The sequence below is a fragment of the Thamnophis elegans genome, chromosome 14 (genome assembly GCF_009769535.1).
Source record: "Thamnophis elegans isolate rThaEle1 chromosome 14, rThaEle1.pri, whole genome shotgun sequence".
Lineage (NCBI taxonomy): Eukaryota > Metazoa > Chordata > Lepidosauria > Squamata > Colubridae > Thamnophis > Thamnophis elegans.
The window spans coordinates 21,188,560-21,210,026 of NC_045554.1; the positions used below are offsets into that span (position 1 = coordinate 21,188,560).

At 45.3% G+C, this 21,467-nt stretch overlaps 1 protein-coding gene across 1 annotated transcript; it reads left to right on the top strand.

Annotated features, from left to right (window-relative positions):
• Positions 1-32: 32 nt before the first annotated feature.
• On the top strand, positions 33-19,982 carry IL4R (interleukin 4 receptor). The gene is made up of 9 exons (XM_032230639.1): positions 33-122; positions 9,202-9,334; positions 10,662-10,834; positions 11,385-11,542; positions 12,522-12,672; positions 16,180-16,279; positions 17,491-17,569; positions 17,659-17,699; positions 17,896-19,982. The coding sequence occupies exons 3-9, from the start codon at positions 10,822-10,824 to the stop codon at positions 18,761-18,763; spliced, it is 1,410 nt and encodes a 469-aa protein (XP_032086530.1). The 5' UTR covers positions 33-122; positions 9,202-9,334; positions 10,662-10,821; the 3' UTR covers positions 18,764-19,982.
• The last annotated feature ends 1,485 nt before the right edge of the window (positions 19,983-21,467 follow it).

Sequence of the window (21,467 nt, forward strand, 5' to 3'; positions counted from 1 at the left end):
AAACCCTGATATGGGACTGAAACCTCCTTGATCTCTGTTGTTGCCCTCACCTAGGGAACATTCCTCTCTCCCCACCCACCCACCCCCACCTCAGTCTCCTGGCCTTCGGAAAAGGAGTGAAGGTAGGTCTCTACGGCCTTGCAAGGGGGAGCTTGCAGCCGTGCGGCTGCTTAATCCCCTAAACCTGTGATGCCAGAGGTGGCATGCACAGCCCTCTCTGTGAGCATGGGTACCATCGCCAGCTGCTTTCCTGGCTCTGGTGCATACATGCAAGGCGGGTGGTCTTTTGGTTTCCGGTGCTCTGGTGTACACCCAGTCCATTTTGGGCCCTCAGTGCTGAAAAGGTTCACCATCACTGCCCTAAACCCTCCCCTCACCTTTTGACTACTTTTTTAAAAAAAAGTTTTATTATTTTAATTAAACAAAAACACAAAAAAAGAATCTTCTTTTGTTACATCTTGTAGAAAGCATGTCGATTGGTTACAAATACATTTCATGTGTTTCTTCCACAATCATTACATACACTTCATTCAAATTGAATTGTACATTTTAAGTAAAAAAAATAATTATGTATTTTACTATCAATGTACCACAATTCTCATTTAATTACAATTATTTAAAAGTGCTTTTATCTAAAATCATTTGTATTTAAAGACACAACCACCTACTGGCATTCATTCGCAATTTCAATAAACCTCCAATAACATTACACCTTTATGACATATTCTGAAACAAATTCAGTTAGTAAAATAACTAAGCATTCTCCCCCCCCCTTTCCCCCCAACTCACAATTTAAAGCTTATATCCAATTTGCTTTTACTAGTACAACACACATAAATATATCATTAAACATTATCCATTAACATTTCCTTGTTATTATTGTAGTTAACTAAAAATTATTTACTATTTATATCACCTCTCCTCTCATCAGGCCCAAAAGAAATTATACCTTTATAGCAAGCTCTAAACAAGAATTTATTAATAAAATTTATAGGTCTTTTCCCTAAGTCCCAAATTACAATTTATATTCAAGTTATTTTTACTAATTAAAGATCATTTCATTATTATTATCGTAGTTAATTAGTTACAAGATGAACATTTAATAAGAATCTAAAACAATCTACAAAATGCTAACATTCCTACTTATTAATCACAAAAATATCCATTAACATTTCCTTGTTATTATTGTGGTTAACAAAAAAATTATTTACTATTTTTTTACCATTATTTACCAAGGTGGCGCAGTGGTTAAATGCAGCACTGCAGGCTACTGCTAGATCAGCAGTTCAGCGGTTCAAATCTCACCGGCTCAGGGTTGACTCAGCCTTCCATCCTTCCGAGGTGGGTAAAATGAGGACCCAGATTGTTGGGGGCAATATGCTGACTCTCTGTAAACCGCTTAGAGAGGCCTGAAAGGCCTATGAAGCGGTATATAAGTCTACTGCTATTGCTATATCACATCTCTTCAGACCCAAATTAATTATATCTTTATAACAAGATCTAAACAAAAAATTATTAATAAAATTTATAGGTCTTTTCACCAAGTCCCAATTTACAATTTATAGCCAGGTTACTTATACTAATTAAGGTTATCATTTCATTAATGTTGTCGTAGTTAGTTATATGTTAACGAATAAACATTCAATGATAATCTAAAACAGTCTACAAAATACTGAAATCTCTACTTATTAATCACCTAAAATTAGCTAACTTTTTATCGTCAATTTTCATTATCAACCTGTATCTTTCCAGTAACAAAACAGTCTTATCTCTCTTGCCAGTTGTGTCAATTCTCTTTTCAGCTCCTTTAAAACTTTATTGCTTAAAAGGTCTCTCAAATAGTCTTGTTGCCCTTGAATTTTGTTATTAACATTAGCTTGTCTTTGGTTGTCAAACTTATTTCTGAATAGGTTTCTCTTCTTAACTCCATCTTTATCACCCTTTTTTTTCTCCTGTATCTTGAAATCTGGGATAAAGCTCCAAATTGTCAAGTTCACTTTTCCATTTTCCCTTCTTTCCGCTTTCATCCATATTTGCTCTATTAATAAGTTCATCTATTGTCTTGTCTTTATCTTCTATATTTTCATTCTCTTCTTTAATTTTTGGGGCTCCAACCCCATCATCTTTTGCTGTGATAAACAATAGTCTATCCAACTTCTTCTCAAATCTCCCAAATCCCTCTAAAATATTTTGAATTCCAGCCAGGATGTTTTGAAATTTTAAGGTTTCCTCATCTGGCTATTGATCCATTTTTCCAAAAAAAAATGAAGTAGAAAAAAAGAAAAAAGGAGTCTGATAACCACTGCCACTCTAGCCTTCCAAGCTTTGTGTGTGTGTGTGTGTGTGTGTGTGTGTGTGTGTGTGTGTTAAGTCTTAAGCACAAGTTCTTTTGTACTCTTCAAAGGAGAAGGGTTCTTTTCTTTTTCTTTCCTTTTCCTTCTCTTGCCAAAATATTTTCCAAGAGCACCTGCAAAGAACAATTCGTGCCCTTGACTCTTTTTCAGATTTTGTGAGCTAGTTTCAAACCCTTCAGTTACAAAGTCAGTAAGATCAAATAGGAATGAACAAAGAATACATTGTTTCAAAGAAAGAACTTCAGACTCTGGCTTCCGAATGGCAGATTCCACTTTTTCATACTTTTCTCAATTTTAACAAAAATCTTTAATTGTCTTCGGTGAAATTTAATAACAAATAGAAGGGAGAATTTGTTAAAAATTTAATTTTTTTTTAATTTAAGCCAAAAAATAAGGTGGTAAAATAGAGGGGGAAAAATCAATCCATTCACTTCAAGCAGAGAAACAGGAAACGTTACAATCACTTCAATCCACAAAATATTGTTACAAGAAAGAACAAAAACTTTCCAAGGCAGTCCAATAAGAATTAAATTCATCCCTTTATTATTTTACTTAGAGGACTAATTTATCTTTAAAAAAAGTCTCTTTGGGCAATTTTTCTCAGAGTAAAAAAAAAAACCTCACCCGATGGACTCACTTTCACTTCCTTCCGGAGCCATCTCCGACTTCATCAGCCTGGGGGCTGCCTGTTTGCCGCCGGCTTGAAGCGCTTCCCTTGGGTCAATCAGGGACTTTGTGGTGTCCCTGAGACCAGCAAGGCTTTGTCTTCCTGATCATTGTCTCTCCGGGACAGTTTAGGTCCTGCTGGACCGTCCAGTGGCAAAAGTGTCAACGGCGGTCTCGGACTGTTGAGACGGCACGTTGTGTTGTCACAACGTTGGCTCCTTCTTTTCCGCCTTTTGACCATTTTTTTATGTCTTTCCTCCTCTTAAAGTGTTTACCTTTTATATTGTAACATTTTAATGTATACCTCCCGGAGACCCTTTTTTTAGAGAGATGGGCAGTTCAGAAATACGAAAAATAAATAAATAAAAACTTGTATGGAAGGTGAAGAAAGTGTGTCTGCCAGTCAGGGCAACATCAGAGCCTGGCATCCCCTCTGGGCCACGATACGCTTCTTCCCATGGAGCTCTAATCCTAGCGAGGCCCTGTTTGAGAAGGGGGGGGGGGTCTGGGGGTGCAGAGACATTGACAGCAGCTGCTCGGTGGTCCTTGTCCTCTGGCACGTAAAGCAGAAAAGACTCGTTCCTGTTTAGGACACTGTTTCTCAATCTTGGCAACTTGAAGGTGTGTGGACTTCAGCTCCCACGTCTTGTCCAAGGATTCATTCTGGAAGTTGAAGTCCACACATCTTCAAACTGCCAAGGTTGAGAAACACGGATTTAGGAGACCAATACAGTCCAAAGTGCTCCTTGATCTGTCTTGATGGTGAGAGTGGAAAGGGGAAAGCAGCATTCTGATTCTTGCCTACAGTTTACAGGTTCCACTGGCATTCCTGGTTTAACAACTTCATAATGGGTAGGATTCCTTTGTGGCTGCCTAAAAGGCCGTGGAAGTAGCAAGGAGTGGAATTCTTTGGGAAAGTTAATCTTCTTGTGTAATAAACTTGTGCAGGAGGTCCCAGCCTTGCATTGCAGTATGTGAAGTGACCTCTGCCAAGGTTTGTTCCAAATTCACCCAGATACCTGGAGAATAATATACAGACGTTTGGGGAGTGTATAAACATTCAATACCAGAGGCAAACCATAGATTTGCCTGGCCAAATGCAGGGTTTGTTTTTCCCTGGTGCAAAGTAGCCAATTATTGGACAGTGCAGAAAATTGGAACCTGTTTGTTTAATACAGTACAAAGGTGGAGGGAGTGGGGGCAGCTTAGCTTTTCTACGCCTTTGGAAAACAAAGGCACCTGACCATTAGCAAGCAGCAGGCAACAAGCCACAGAGGATTCACAGCCTGGCAGAGGCTGCCCCTCCCAGAAGATGGGCTCCTCAGCCTTTGTCCCTCACTGGTGGGGCTGGAAGGGAAGTATGCAAAACTCAAACTATCTGCAGCAGGAAAGGGGAAGTTAACCTGCGTCAACTTGCCAGCCTGGTTCAAGTTCTCTGATAAGACTGTCACGTAACCTTCCAAGGATTTTAGGGCATGGATGTGAGGCCCAAAAGGAAAACATCTGGAGAGCAAGAGGAAGGGTTTTACAACAAAATGGACTTTCTCTGGGTAAGACTTTCTACACCTGTCCTACAACCTTGAACTGGAATTTGGCAACTGAAAGATGAAAAGATGAAGAAACACCTATTACGGTAATTTTTTACTATTTTTATTTTTTATTCAAAACATTAAAGTACAAATCCAAAAAATGATAAAAATGAAAATACAAAATAAAGCAAAACTAGAGAAGACAAAAATGTTTATAAAAAGAAAAACAAACATACACACAAATTGTACCCCCAGTCGAATACTGATATATTTCAAGAATAATAGTTCCCCCAACCCCACAAAACAGGTGCGTAGTTAATGAACTTCTACAAGTTTACCTAATCCATTTGACCTGACATCTACCCACAATACAGTGATGTGCAGTGAGGCTTATGGCTGATGAGGCAGCAATTTTTTTAGATTTGTGGACTTCAACTCCCAGAATTCCACAGCCAGGCATGCTCAGTTCCAATTTAAAGCGACAGCATTTGTTTTTCTCCTTTGCTAAATAAGTTTCCTTCTTTCTTTTTCTTCTCCCTTCCCCTCCTTCCTCCCTCTTTCCCTCCCTCCCCACTCTCTCAAACACACACACACACACACACATACATACAGTTGCACCAGGATTCAGAAAATTTAGGTTTTCCTCCTCAGCCCATGTTAGCAATACCACTAGCAGCATTTTGGCTGACAGGTGTAAATAGAAGTAGAAATTCATTCTACTGAAAACTTTTTTTTGCTTATGATTGGATAATTAAAATTTCAGAAGACCCAAAGGCATAGTATTAGAGTGTTACATAGTGCATAAACTAAAGAACTGTCTCAATATGCTCCCTCCCCCCTCTCAAACACACACACACACACACACACACACACACACACACAAAGTTGCACCAGGAGGATGAAGTTTGAATTCCTCCCCCTCCCTCCGACACACACCTACCTTTTCTAGCTGTTTCAGAGAGGATTTCAACTCTGCTCTTGCCTGCCATCATGAAAAGAAAAAAAAAATGTAAAAGGAAAAAGGCAAGAGCTGAGGTCAGGCTGAGCTAGTTGCTGCCAGAGTCACCGTGGATGACCCTGCTTAACTGTTTAAAAAAGCCTCTAAAAAGCGCCCTCTACAAGAGGAGGCAGTAGAACGACGTGCCTCATCTACGTCAGGAGTTTTTCAGCTTTTAAACCTTGCTTAACTCTGCTGGAGTGATCATAAAACGCCAGATTAGATGAGGCATGTTGTTCTCCTGCCGCCTCCTGTAGAGGGCACTTTTTAGAGGCTTTTTTAAACAGTTAAGCACTAAGCAGAGTCATCCATGGTGACTCTGGCAGCAACTAATTCAGCCTGACCTCAGCTCTTGCCTTTTTCCTTTTACACTTTTTTTCTTTTCATGATGACAGTGATGAGGCTCTGCCTCCCCTGACTGCACGTCCCTGCCACGATATATGTTGAAAAAAATATAGATAACAGGTAAATCCTACAGCTAAACTTCAAAGTCCTCTGTTAAGAACCTAGAAGGTCCGCAAAGTCTTCTAATCTAGCATAATCTACCACTATAGTCTCTCATCTGTCCAGGATCAAATATCCTCCACTGATTCTTAATAATAAGGCTTTTCCCTAAAACTTTAGTTGTTTTGTTTTTCTAACACTTGGATCTCGGTCCCCAAAATCTTATGTCTTTCTTGTAGGTATTGCCACAGCATTTGTTGTTCAAAAAAATCTACAGGTTGAAAGTCTCTTAACATTTGTTCTCTAGTTAGAAATAACAAGATCATTTCCCAATCCCCATCAATCTTCTTAGAAACATCCAGTTCATCGCTTGTCAGTTCTGTCCACTTTTTTTTTTAGTTCTGTCCACTTTGAGTCTTTAGAATCCCTCCCCCTTTCAGTCTTTTCCACCGCCTCCTTCAAATCTTCCAGCAACAAATTAGATTCCAATCATCTGATTGTAAGTCTGGTTTAACTGCTGTTCCTTGCATCTGAATATCATTTTGGGTTGATTTAAAACCATTGTTATTTTATCAAACGTTTAATCTAAAATTTCAGTTTGAACGTGTACGTTGAAAAGCACTTTCTCAAGGGCTTTCCAAATGCATCTTTCTGTTGATGTATTCTTTGCATTTTTGGTATACTCCCAGCCCCTTCCTTTAGAGCCAGACATAAACAATTCCTCTCAATGAACAGGGGAAGCACCATAACAAAATAAACTTGGAGAACATTGAGATAATCTTTCCCACAATAAAAATGAATAGGAAAAACAGGGAAATTTCCACCAACAATTTAAAAAATAAGACCAGACCTTTTAAAAATTAATAAAATGTGAAATCCCTATAATGAAAATAGAAAGGTAAATCAAATCAGATTACTTTCACTACCTAGGGAATCACCATCAACTTCCATAAGGAAAAAGTAAAAGTGACTTGAAACAGCAAATAAAGCAGTAAAAGAAAACACAAAAAAAATCATTTTAATATCCAGCAAGGGGTTATAATAAAACAGCATTCAACCAGTCGATTAACATTTAAAAGGAAAAATCAAAAGGAAAAAGGAAACGTCAAAACGTGCAGTGAAAACCGAGGCATTCTTCAAGCAAAGAAACAAACAGCTGACAGGAAAAGATGGAGACCCGACTTCTGGCAGCTCCTACTGAAAATTCCCATCTTCCAGGAACTTCATCCCATGTAGATCCACGGTTGTCCAAGGGTCATTTTGGGTCATTCCTAATTGCTTCCATTCAAATCCAAGAGCCAACTTTGGTGGTGAAATTAGCTGTTTGTCAGCAGGAGAGAACAATCGCTCAGACAGCCTCTTCGAAGGACTTCCCCCACCCAGGACCCTGTCTCTGCCTTCCCACCCTGGTTCTTCCTTGACCCACGTGGCCAATTGCCTCTCGCTCAGCCTTTCCCTCTCCATGCCCTGAGCCAGGTCTTAAAGCAGGTCTGGAAATAGGCTCAGCCAGGTCCGTTTTCTCACAATCGGGCCAGAACTGGACAGAAAATATAGGCAGATCTTGTCCTTCCGTCCTGCTAGATTCCAAGTTAATACACAGAGTGTAACACAGTTAATTATTCCTGTAGGAGAGCGGGAAAGGAAGCTGGCCAGGGTGGATTTTAATAGACCCTCTTCAATCATTCCTCAGCAGGTGTCTGGTCAAGGAAATCGGAAATATTCAGCTGCACACATTGATGGGTAACTTGCATCTTCCTTGAAACAGCTGACTAAGAATAATCAGCTCATCAACATGTTGACAGCCTTTCGTTGCGATATTTTGTTTAGTATTGATGTGACTCTGACTTGACCCTCCAGAGGCTGAGGAGCTTCAAAATTTGGCAGAGTTTGGCAAAGGATGTTGCTTGTGGTGGTGGGTTCATCCCAAGGGTTGAGAGTGATCCTCTGAGGGGCTCATTACAGCCTGTGGTCTATTGGGAGAACTGTGGCCATAGAGAGAAGCAAAACTTTAGAATGGTTTTTACATCAGTGGAGATGCAGCCTTTAGACGGGGGGGGGGCTGCAACTGAGCCCCTCTTTGCCTGTTGCTGTTGTGCTGTTGCCAGATCGTCTTCCTTCTGGTTTTTCTGTTGAAATCCTCTTCCTCCTCCTCTTCTTCCTCTTCTTCTTCCTCCTCCTCCTCCTCCTCTTCTTCCTCCTCCTCCCCCTCCTCTTATTCTTCTTCCTCTTCCTCCTCCTCCTTCTCTTCTACTTCTTCTTCTGAAATATTGTGATTGTTTTCAGTGGTTAATACACTCCTAGATTTAATAATAATATGCTTAGACCAATATGTCCCCACAGTTGCCTTTCCACCAGGAGATTCTCAGCCTATCTCAGAAATCGAGGGCCGTTGATTTCCATACACTATATTACATCTACAACTACAGGCTGTAGGGAGATTCCTTCAGAATTACTCTGTAGCGTATCTAAGTTCACCATGAATCCATTAAAACCTTCTTTGGGAAGTCACATGGGGGTGCCGAAGAAGCCTCTGTGGGGTTTTTGGAGAGAGAGGTGCCATTTATCTGTGTTAATTACTGCTACAGTTATTTTCTCATAACGATAACATATTGCCCCATGTGGGAGTGTGGGTGCCATCCACCCCTTTGTCTCAGGCTATTTGAAAAGCAGGAGGAGGAGGTCACTTCTCCTCCCTAGGCTGAGGTGAAGGAGGAGCCCCCCACTCTTCCATGACAGAAAAAGGGGTGACATAAACAGCTCCGTGGCATGAGCAGGCCCACCTACAGTAAGTCTGCATTCAAAATCAAGACCAGCCCTTGTGGAAGAAAGCCCTGCTCTGTCCCTGTGCAATGAGGGAGAACGAGGCCAGTAACATCGATCGCAGCCCTATGTTTATAACATGTGCTATTTATAACCAGGAACTGGACTACAACCTGGCTGCTGCGTTGCTTATAACCAGCCAAGGAAAGTTACACAAGCCTAGGGAGGGTTCTGCTCCTTCGGCCCAGGAAACCCAACAGTTGAGCGATGTCATCCAATCCAAGAAATGTTCCCTAGGAGTCCTTCGCTTCTGCTCCAAGAGACCAAAGAGGTCCGCTTTTCTGCAAAGGTCAATTCTGCTGCAGAGTGTTGGGGAAGCACCTTGAGCTGTGCCAGATTGTTTGTCTGACTGTATCAGCTTCATCAAGTAACTATTTTTTTGTATTCCTAGTTGCGTCTTCAAAGATTGTCCAGCCAAGATGCCAAAATGATTTTGAAACTAAACTGGTTTGTTCCTGGGAGGTGGCTGCTGTCACCAACTGCACCGCGGAGTTTAAATTTCTCTACCAGGGAAGCTTAGCAACGTAAGTATTAGCAAAGCTGTGTGTTGTGTTGAGAAGCACAACAGTCCTCCGTTCAAGGGTAGGAGGTGTGGGATCAGCTATAAAGCAGGGACTGGGGAACCAGGTGGTCGATCAACTCCTTGGAGTAGCTATGCAACTTCCTCCATCTGTGCTCACTCTGCCCCAGAAAGTTGATTTGGGCCATTGACAGGATCACTGTCCAGAATTCTCTCTTGTCATGATGCTTACATGTCCTCAAGAGAGAGTCAAGTCATTCAGACAACGTCGCTAGATCATCTGTCCCCCAATCTGTTTCTTCAGGTTTCCCAGTGGTGCAGACATCATGGCTGTAATTGCATCCATACAACTTGCTTAATGTTATAATATTGCTGCTTGTTTCTTCTGGCAGAATTTTAGTTCCTTCATGACATGTTTGGCTCTTCCATTTGGCAGAGGCAAATTAGCTTTTTCATAGGGTTGTAAAGTACTGTGGTAACCCTGAGGAGACAGTCCTCTCCATCTTCACATTGGCCCTGTGGAGCCCTCCCAGAGAGCGCCTGGATGGTGGGCACAGGGGAATGAGTCCTGGGAAGTCTTTCCAAGATCTTTTGTAGGGGAAGCTGTTGCAGTTTGCTTGAGATATCCAGCACTTGTCTTGTTCAGCAGTCATGAATGATGGGCTCTGGTCCCAAAAACCAGTAGAGTGGACAGAATCCTTGAATAAATTAGAGCAACTTGTTGAATCTAGTAAGGAGAGACTGGGGGGTCCCTTCAAACTCTATTATGCCACTACTGTTTCCTTCTTGAGAAGAAATCTTCCCAGGGTATCATTGATATTGCTGACCTTGAGAGGTTGCTGACCACTGTCCCCCTCCCCTTTGGGAAAGGGGAGTCTCTCAGGCTGGGCTTCCCACCCCACCTGCGGGGGAGATCATCCTGAGATGGGAGGTGGACTGCCTCTAGCAGGCCCATGAGGCTCATTTCGCTTCTTCAGTGGGGCAGATCCCTGATGTTTGCCTGATCCTTGTTGTGAACTGGATGAGGGCCTGCAAGATCTGCTGTACCCCAACATCTCCTGCCATCAGCAACACCAGGCCGGCCAGGCACAAATCCTTGGCTTCCAAACATGAAGAGGGAGAAACGTGTCTCGGGAGCAGAATTTCTCTCGTGGTCTCTTTTGTGGGCCTGCCTACTATGCCTTGCCCTCTGGCCCCCAAGGGAGCTTCGTGGACTGAGGTGTCTCTGCAACCCAGGCAGCGCCAGGGTATTTGGCACTTTGCAGACCATTCTCTGGCTGTGCAGAAACAAAGGAAGGCTTATGTGCTCTTCTCTCTTGCCGTTTGTCCAGGGAGCCCCAGGAGTGTCCTCTGAAGAAGAAGCAGGAGGGCCCAGGCACTGCCTCCTGTTGTGTTTGCGAGATTCTAGGGAACAAATTCAAAAAAGTCTACTATAACATATCACTGGCCAGGACAGAGAATGATGCTGAGGTCTGGAACGAGACCTTGGATATGGAATTAATTGGTGAGATATCCTTTTCATGCAAACCTCTCCACTCCGGGACCATCCTAAGTCACAGCAACTTTGGTTTCAGGTGTCCACAGGGGCATCTGTTGGCATGATGGACATGCTGGGTAGGAAAAAGGAGATGGGGAGAATTCATTTGGAAGACTGGCTGCATTAGTAGAGAATGCCCGTCAGTTCCTCTCCTGGCTCTGCTTCCAGAGAGGCCCTTATGTTTGTTTCCCAAAGAATTCTGTGCTGATATCCTAACGGTTGCTATCTCAAGCCTCCTTCCTCTTCTGCTTGGATAGTTCTCAGTTGAATGGAGAGGGTGTAGACCTGGGGGGGGGGGGGTGAAAATAGAACCTGGGAGTGAGTCTAAATGGCAGGGAGGGCAGGAGCCACCCTAGGGCTTCCTCCAACACTAGGACAAAAATGGAAGAAAGAGAGAGGATACAGAGAGGCTTTGACTGATCCTCCTTGCCCCACCCAGTGCCCTGCCTTCAGGGTTCTCCTTCCCCAGCTGCTGCTCCCCGTCTCAGTGTCCTCCTCTGCTTCTTCCCCATCACAGTGAAGCCCAAGGCCCTGATCAACTTGAGTGTCGAGAAGAAGAAGAAGGAGCACACGTTCATCCTTACCTGGGAGAGGGATTACAATGCTTCTAACCTACTTAAAAGCTCTGCAGCAAAGTACGAGGTTGCCTATTGGCCCAAGAACCATACAGAACAGGTAAGGGATCCCTTCTCTCCCTTTCTATGGGGGAGGAAGGCAGATTTGATGGATTGGAAGCTGAACTGTCCTATCGTTTTGAGCTCCCTCAGCCTCCTAAGAAGATAGCTGGACTTTATCTAAATTTAACCTTGAGCTAGGAGGAGCTTACAGGTAATTTATTCCTCTCCGGTGACACCTGAAAGGGAAAGTTCCCCTGCTTCTAAATTAGGTCAGCACTCAGCACCTTCGTCCAGAGACAGCCTGTCCTTTGAAAAGGAAGCAGGCTCAGGCATTCCCGGGTAGGATGCCTCAGACAACTTTTCCTCTTCTCAGATTCTTCTTCAAATGTCCACATGGGCTGCTAAGGATTGCCCTGCTATTCAGTAGCATATTATGGACATCTGCAGAAATGTAGGCAGGGCTGGGAAATTTTTCAGAACATTTTTAAAAGCTAAGAAAATGTTAAAAATCCATCAATGTTACAGATGTACAAAATAATAAGGCACATGGATTAAACTCCATTATCTGCCAGATCCTAGAAGCCAGCAGGACCTTCCCTTTTTCCACCCCTGGCCAAGGCCCTGCAGCTTCAGCAGCCGTCATCCAAAAGAGCTTATCATGTTTGTGGCCCTTTCCTTGGCCTGCTCAGCATTTGGGAGAAGTAGAAAGAAAGGACTTCAGGATTCAGGCTATGCCTTAAGTGTCAGCCCCCTAAGACAGATCAGCCCAGAGGATCAGTTCCAGAGGCAAACAAAGGCTGCTTTGATCAACAATCTTTTGGTCTGATTGGGCTTGATCTCCCCTCCTTGGATCTCAGTGGATCAGGGAGGATCAGTTTCTTCCAAATGTTGTCTTGCTTCCCAAATTTTAAAGAATGTTTCAGCCCGCTTTGCCAAGCAAACAGCTCTTGCCTATTTCCCTCACTTGCTGTTGCTGTTGCTCTGTGTGTGTGTGTGTGTGTGCGCGCGCGCACTGACATGTGTTTTCCTCTTCCCAGAAAATCATTGTTCCAGAAGACTCATCCCATCATATCATCTTTGCGGACAAGCTCCGTTCAGGCACCACCTATGAAGCGAGTGTGCGCCATGGGTTGAAACTCTGGGGGGGGAACTGGAGTGAGTGGAGTGCTACTTGTGAATGGCTCAATGGTGAGTGTGCTGAAGGCCACTTTTGCCCTGGGGAAGCAACCTGCCTCTCAGGTTCCCAGAGCAGAACAACCTTGGGACATTCTGGTTGAAAATGGAGGAACGTCCTGGGTGTTTGCTGCGTTGTAGCTATTCTGAATGGTGCACCCATCATCAACACTTCAGCAGTGGCTTCCGAGGGAAATGACTCTAAATATTTCCAGCTAAGCATTCTTTAAGTAGATGTTGTAATACTGCAATTAGCTGGGAGCAAGATTAAAGAGGAGATTTTTCTACAATGTATAATTTAGCAAAGAATTTTTCCAAGGTTAATTAAGAACTTTTTCTTGAGTGGGGCAGGGTTAGATTGCTCCCATTCAGGTTGATTAATTTCCCCTTAATTTATTAGGTACCTTCAGGGAAAAGGGATTGGAGTTAATCTATTGGTTTAATTTTATTGTAAAAAATGCAATCTTGTCTACAGTATATAACCAGAAACTGAGGAATTATAGCCTAAGAAGAATTAATTAATTACTAAACATTTTAGCTATGTTAGGCTAGTAATAAGACAGAAACAGCAACATTTTGCTAAAGTAAGCAATACGATACTTTTTAAAAGCCAATTTATAGTTCTTTGGCACAGGAGTTTGCACTACCTAAATAGTAGCCAGCCCAGTCTGAAAACACACAAGTAATGGAAGAGAAGAGTCTTGGTGAAGACATAAAGTCCATTAGAAGAGATCCCCAGTCCTGCAAAGCTGCCTATAAAGGAAGCCTTTTTCTCTCGCCTGTGGGAATGCAGGGCTTGATGGGGCCAGGCCTGAAGACGGAATCGTGAGCTTAAAAATCTCACGAATGTCTCTTTCATTTCACCAGAAACACTGTAGAAGAAGGCAGAGATGGGTTTGCATGCAAAATCAGGAACTAGAGGAGCCCTAGATTGCGGCAATCCCTCATCCTGTCTCAGGCAAGAAATGAAGAAACATTATGGGCTGAAGAAGACTCCACTGATTGAACCCATCAGTCTGATGTGGGGCAGTCCATCTTGCACTCTGACCCCAGACATCCTAGCCCTGCCCCCTTTAACTCTCCGTCCTTGCCCGAGCCTCAGCCATGCACTTCACGCCATCTTCTTCCTCTTGGTGCAAGAAGTGCCTAGGTTCCTGGGAAGTAGGATTTGTGCAACGGATGAGTTGCCTTCAAAGGCCTGGGAGCTCTAAAGGAAAATATTTGTGTTTCTGTACCTCCGGACTGACATGATGCTCCCTTGCAGCCGTTCTGATCAGCCCTTTCCTGCTCTTTTTCACTCATCCCACTGAGCTGCCTGCACTTCTAAGAGAGTCCTGGTCTGGTACCTGAGTCCTTTCTGGTGAAATCAGTTTCCTCCTCAGGCCAGAGACTCATTTAGAGATTCTTCATCCAAACCAAACCATAGGCTTCAAAGATAATCTATTATTGGTTAGTTTTAACCCTCTGCAAATGTTATATTTCATCTTGGTTTTCTCACCCTCAACCCTCAGTGTCACCTGTATCAGAGTGGAAATGGTGGTGGAACCTTTTTGGAAGGGCTGAAAGGATTGTTTTCTAAGAAGGTGGTCCTTACAATTTCCAGGAAGGCTTCACCACCATTTGCATATCCAGAAGACCCTAAGGTTTTAGTTTTTTCTTCATTAACTTTAATTCCAACTAGTTTATCAAATTCTTTCAATTTTTCCAATAATATATCTATTCCCTTAAAGAAATTTGCAACTATTAAAACCAAACTGTCTGCAAATGCTTTTTATTTTATATAACTACTTTTTCACTTTCACCCCAGTTATTCTTTCCTCTTACGTTATGTCTCTCGTAAGAACTTCCAAAGCCAAACTGAATAACAGCTGTGACAGCTCCTCCTCTTCCTTTGTGTATCTCACAAGGTTAAGTCAATTTATCTTTAACTTCTATTTGTGCTGTTTCTGAGTTATGTATCGGTTTTACTCATTTGATAAAATTATCTTCAAAATCCTTTTTTTTTTCAAAAATGTTAAACAAAAAAATCCAGTTCAAACTGGAAAATGCTTTTTCCACAGCAACAAATACCAACACGGCTTGTTTTTGATTGTGTTGCATATATTGATTATACTCTAGTATGTTAAGAATATTCTTACATTGCCTCTCAGCTGCCTTTGAGGCAAAAAGCCACATTGATCTTCATGTACAAAATCCTTCATAACATCTTTCATTCTTTCAGCTAAGGCCATTTATAGTACTAATGCAGTGAATAAATTGACAGGTCATTTTTTTGGTGAAATAAGAACTTCCTTTATGAATGAAAGCAGATTTTGCTCCTTTCCAATCTCTAGTATCAATCTGTTTTCCAAAAACTGGGTTCATTGTTATTTACAAAAGTTGTATCCATCCATTTTCAAAGCATTTGTGGATCAGATGCAGCTGATCCACCTGTCCTTGTGCGTTTCCCTACTTCTCTCCTTGATTAGTTTCCATTCATTGTTTCTTTTCCTGCCTTGGGTGCTTTGGAAAATAAGTTGACCCTCTCTTCTTTGTGGCAGCCCCTCAAATATTGGAACACTGCTATCACTTTAGCCATCGTCCTTCTTTTCACTAGATTAGACATACCCAATTCTTGTTGGAGAAGACTGGACTCAAGCAGCCTTTAAATTCTTTTACCATTTTCTGCCTGCCATTAAACTGCTGGTTTCTATTTTCTTTCTTTTTCCTTTGGGGTTGAAAATATCCAAACAAGCCTTTTAGGTTGTTCAGAGCTTCATCTTCCCTGACCAAAGCTCTGGGAGTCTCCACAGGCTGCCTCTCCTGCAGTTTGTCTTTGTTTTCAACACTCTGCGAAGCTCCCTTATTTCAAATTGTCCTCCATTTTTCCTTCATGGTTTGCAGCTATGCTTTTAATACGTCGGGAACCTCCACCCATTAGCTCCTCCTGCTGTGGGATCCTGCTGATATTTGCTCTGAGTTCATAAAATCTGCTTTTTTGAAGTCTTAAGATATGAATGGAGGTTGCCTTCCTAGTGTGATGGGCCCAAGGAGAAGATGAAGTTGAGAATTTCTTCAATCAAGAAGCCATTGTTCTGCGAGAACTTGGTTGTGCCAATTAGGGTCAAGTCTTCTCTGTCCATAAGGATAAATAACCCTCCTGGGCCAAAGAAAGTTTTCAGCAAGACCCCTTCATTTCCTGAAAAACCTTGCTTGGCAGAGTTTAATCAATGCTAGGGTACTTAAAAATCTCTCCTCAACACTCATGTGACCCACTTGGTAGGCTTTACTGTGGAATCAGCTGATGCCAATGATACCCAGATCAAGAGGGGGAACCAGATGGTGGTGGCCTGGCCTGGCATGCCTGGGGAGGAAGGGTCAGGCAAGAGAGAGAGCTGGTAGTGCTTCTCGCCCTGCTCCTTCTTCAAGGAAACATACATTTATGCTCGACCCAAATTCTCTCCAGCTCAACCACTTGGGCAGTCCTGAGTTGGTGCTGATTTCTGTTATTTCTCTTTTTGTGACCGTTTCCTTCCTTTGCAGATTTTGAGCCCAGCTCTGAAAAGGAATCCTGGACCTCCATTGTTTGGTTGTGCATGATGATCATCAGTCTCATTCTCTTCTGCTACCTCTGCTTCCTGTGGTGGGTTTTATTTATTGGTTAGCTTGTTTGTTCATTTTATAAGCCGCTTCAACTGACTCTCAGCCACCGACAACATTTAAATCAAAAAAACAAGTAGGAAACTGTAAACAGAAAACAAATATGACTATATTGGAGAAGGAAACTCCAAAAACCAGGGAATAGAATCCCCCCACCCCACCCACTCAGAGTGAGATCAGAAATGGCCTTTTGCAGGAGCCTTATCTGAAGCGCGTTCCTGGGCAACACCAGAGTGGAGTTGAGCAGATATTGGCGTGGGGGATTCTGCCCCACAGACACAGCCAGCGCTACAATTAAGTTCTGTCTCTAGAGTTCTCCACAAGATGACATCATTTTAATCACAGGACCAGGCGCTTGGCTGGATCTAGCAAGATGGCCAGACATCCCTGGAAATATGCAGGTATCCAGGCCCTGAGCCATAAAGGACTTAGTTGGCTACCTTGAATTTCACCAAAAAGCTGTGTGGCAACCTGTGCAGTTTATGGGGGGGCAGTGCTGTCAGGGTGAAGCGAGGTGCATTCTGCACACGATGCAGCTTCTGAGTGGTCTTCAAGGGCATACCCATGTAGAGTACATGGCAGTAGTACAGCTATAGAGCTTCCTGATCCAGGAAAGGATGCAATTGGTGCACAAGGTGGATCTGTGCAAAAACCTTTCTAGTTATAGCTGTCATCTGGTACTCAAGCAAGATCTACACATCCAAGAGGACCAGCTGGGAAGAGCAACCAAGAAGCAGGTGCTTAATCACATCTTCCATGAATCCAGTCACTACGTCTGGTTAGCAATGAAGCTGCACCTGCTCCTCCCCATCCAAAGCCATCAAGATGCAACTTCAAAGCATCCCTGGTCAACCAAGAGTCAAGAGACACAGTTGGGTTTCAACTGACCCCAGCCTGGACTCATTCAGCGACCTCCTGTAGATGTTGACTAGACGTGGAGAGAGATCAGGCCCTGAGGAATTTTCCAAAAAGTTCAGCCTCAACTTCCTCCCCATTCCCCCCAACCCCTGGATTGGAATCAGTCTGAAGAAGAGGAGGGGAACCAGGCGATATTGTGCCCGTTCATGTGGGACCTAATACAAACCCCTTGTGTTGGGGGCCATAAAGCCTCGGGCACAGGAGGGTCCGTCCTGCCTGACTCATTTTCCCTGCCTGTCTTCAGATAATGAAGTGAGTTCTTTCCTTGCTTTGCAGGGTGAAGAAGAAATGGTGGGATGGGATCCCAAGTCCCCGCAAGAGCAAAATGGCAGAGGACATAACAGCGGGAAAATGGGTAGGTTTCCCCAGGGTGGCTCCTTGGGGGGTGGGGGGGCAGGGCACCTTCCATGCAAACCCCCTCAAGTGTCTTCCTGCTTCTTTCAGCTTTGGGTTTTCGGCAAGATGGAGACGGCTACCTGCAGACGGTATGTAGAGCAGAGGGCAGCCAGTCTTGCGCCTCAGGAAGGCCAGGGCCGGCCTGCTGCTCTAGCCCTGTTCCTGGCTGTGTCATCGAAGCCAAGGGAGGACGATGAGCAGCCGGGCGGCAAGAAGGGGGGAGGCCAACAAGCTCCTGGCAATCCACTGACCCTTGTGCTTTCTTTCCTGACATGCCAACTGCAGGCCATTTCCCAGCAAAGGCGGTGCTGATCTCCCTCCCCAGCCTCTTGGTGTGACCCGTGCGCCCTTCCTAATCCCCGAAGAAGTCTTCCTGAGCAAAGGCTCTCTAACCACAGACAGCAGCGCCGGAGGGGTCAAACCAGGAGGCCCGGAAGAGGCAGAGGCAGAGCAGGTCCCACACGAACACGCTGTGGCCGGTCTCTTCAGGGATCTTCTGCTTGGTGCCCTGAGCACGGGGGATCCGGGGGCCCCAGCAACCTCCACCCAAAGCTGCTCTGCTCCAGAGAAGCCCGTCTGCCTGCAGGGTCTCTGCCAGCCAGCTTATCAGGCCTGTCGAGTGGAGCCTGAGGGTTCTGGCCTGGAGCTTCCTTTGTCAGGGCAAGGCCCATACGCTCCCGAAGGACAAGCTGACTGGCTGCCCGGGCTGGAGAGCTCGCCAGCGGATCCCTCCTGCACTGCCCTCCCTCAGGCAGAGAGCAGCCTTGCTGCCCCCTCGGCTACAGGCTACAAGTCCTTCAGCAGCCTGGAGGCTCAGCCAGCGAGCGGAGTCTGCCCAGCCTGGAGTCAGTGGCCTTGTCTCGCCCCAGAGGGTCAGAGCCAGCAGGCCTGGGGCAGCACTGGGCCCAGCCTTCTGCCGCTGCCAGACACTTCTGGAGGCTTCCCAGCAGGGCAAGACACCTTCTCCCTCTATGGAGCAGCTGCCCCAGGAATGTGGCTTTTCCCTGCACAGCAAGGGGCAGCCTTAGGAGCTCCTGGGGGGGCCGAGAGCCTGCCTGGTCCAAAGGGCGCTTTCTTCTCCAGCTACCGGGCCTTCGGCTGTGCCCTCCAGAGCAGCCTTGCCTCCCCGGAGTTGTCCGTGGAGCCCGTCTAGAAGGCCTTTCCTTTGGGCATCGAAGAGAGGCTTTGTAGGGGCAGGGAACTCAGTATGGACAAAGGGAGGTTGTGCTTAAACTCGGAGATAAACAGACGTTGCACCTTTTCAGATAAAAGCAGATTAAGCCACTGCTGAAAACCCATTTCTCCGCTTCACAATTTGTCACTTTCTGTGGACTGTCAATAGGGAACGTGGGTGGTGGGTCAGGGAGCCTGCATCGTATCTGCTCCGGCTTGTGCCCCTCCCCAATTGCAGGTCTTCCTAGAGCCACAGCTTTAGAATGGGGCCTGGGTGATGCCCCTTGCTCTGGAAAGCGGCTGCTGTGGACACCAACCCATCTCCACTCGCCTCCCCCTGGCTCTGCATTCCCAAACCTCAGCGGGCCTTCATCGTCCCTCCAGTTGGCCTTCCTTGCTCTTCCTGCAGCTGGAGATCCACAGGCCACAGCTAGGAGGGAAGGGCAGGCTGGAGCGAGGGTCCTCCTGGAGGGGGAAAGCGAGCTCTGGGGCCTCTTATGCTTGGCCTGAGGAGTGCAGTGCAGCTGCTCAGGGCTTCACCTTCTCTACCTAAAGGAGAGGCGTGACGTGCTGTCCAGGGTTCAGAGAAAGCCATACAAAGACACATGCACTGCAGAGCCATGAGGCCTTTAATTGTGGAGGACACACACTCCCATTACCCCTGCCCTACAGGTGGCTAAACTGGTTCCCAGTTTGCTTCCAGGTTCAATTCAAGGTGTTAGTTTTTCCTTTTAAAGCCCTTCATGGGACCAGGTTATGAAAGGAAGCACCTCGTCCCAATGGGACTAGCCTGCCCCACTCGCTCCGACACACAGGGCTTGCTGCAGACCCCATGAGTCAAGGAACTTCAGCCGGCGGGGTCCAGGAGAAGGGCCTTTTCTGCCATGCCCCCCTCCTCTTTGGAACATCGTGCCTCTAGAGGTGAGATCCATCCCCTTCTGCCTGTCCTTCCAGAAGAGCCTCAAAACTTGACTCAGCTAGTTAGCTTGAGGCCTCAATGGGTGCCTTGCACGCTGGAGATGGGTGGTGGACAGAGAGAAGACCGTTACGTTCCTCTCTTGGTTTTCAGTCTTTTCCTATTTCTTGTTAATGCTTTTATATGACTATTGCATTGCAAGCTGTCCAGAAGTCTCTTTGGATAGTAAGATGGGTGGCATAAATGTAATAAATAACTGAATAAACAAACCCTTTTGCAGCCATGACATTGTCCAAGTTGGGGCCTTGTTCTGACTTCACCTGTTGTTGAAATGCATCGCTCATGACCACCTGCACACCCACACACAACTTGGAGTTCCCAACATGGGGGGGGGGGGAGGCAGCAGGAAGCCTGATGTGGTGTATACAGGACAACTCTAGTAGGCTGAGCTGAATTGCCACCTGAGATGCTTGGGAAGAGGACTTGAGGGACTTCTTGGCAAGCCAGAATTGGTGCTGGTGGTAGAAGGGAGGCATGTGTGGCCACTGGCCAGCCTCGCTGTTGCATGTGGGGGACATAGGGGTCCTGTGTTGCGAGCGCCCAGCCGGGGTAAAGACAGAACAATGCAGCTGCCTCTCTCTAAGGGGAGAGCCGTGAAGAAACCCTGGAGAATGCAACGCCCCCCCCCCCTTGCTCATTCAAGCCCTCCCCCAATCGGAGCCTTCCCTTCGCCTCCAATGAACAGCACATTCTTCTCCTGCAGGTGCCATCTGAAGGCCACAGCCCTGCCAGAGATTCAGCATAAATGTATGCAGGTAGTCTTACGACGACAGTTATTACAGTGTATCATGGGAACATGACAGAAAAGAAGTAAATATGCGCACAATCCAAGTAATTATATATAAAACGTCCATGGATGTACGACCAGGATATCAAAGCTGAATGCCCAATTCAGCTCTCCAGGCGATGGCCTCTGCTGTTGCTTTGGGCACATATTCTAGGGGACCAGAGAAGGCACGTCATGGGCAATAGTTTGTATAGCAGCCCACAATTGCCATGAGGGGACTCTTCCCCCACTGATGCAGGGCAGAGGCACTTCTTCCAGTAAAACACCTTATTCTGTTCCATTTTGTCCAGACAGAGCGAGGCAGGTCAGAAGCAGGTGGTTTGGTAGAGGGATGTCAATCAGAATAGAGCTGGGAGGGACTTTGGGGGTTCTTCTTGTCCAACCCTCTGCTCAAACAGGGGACCCTATAACAGGGCTGTCAAACTCTCGGCTCTTGAGCCAGATGCGTCATGTGTTGGCCCCACCCAATTTAGCGAAGGGGGAAAAAGTCCCAATACATCACATGATGCCGTGTTCCGCGAGTTTGTCACCCCTGCCCTATACCATTTCAGTCAGATGGTTGTCCAATATCTTCTGAAACATTTGCAGGGATGAAGCACCTGCAAGGTCCGAAAGGAAGCCGTTTCCACTGGTTAATTGTCTTCACTGTCAGGAAGGTTCTCCTTAGTTCCAGGTTGCTTTGCTCTCTAATCAGTTTCCGTCTGTTGTTTTCTGTACTGTAATATGACCCAGTGGTGGCATGGGAGCAGATGGACTAAAAAGAACCCCATTGCCTCAGTGTGGTTGGTCTGCCCAAGGAATCCCGGCTGGCAGGCTCTGGGAGAAGGGCCTTTCCTGCCATGCCCCCCCCCCAGCCTCTTTGGAACCTCTTGCTGCCAGAGGGTCTTCCATTTATGTTTCTGCACATGGAACATTCTAACT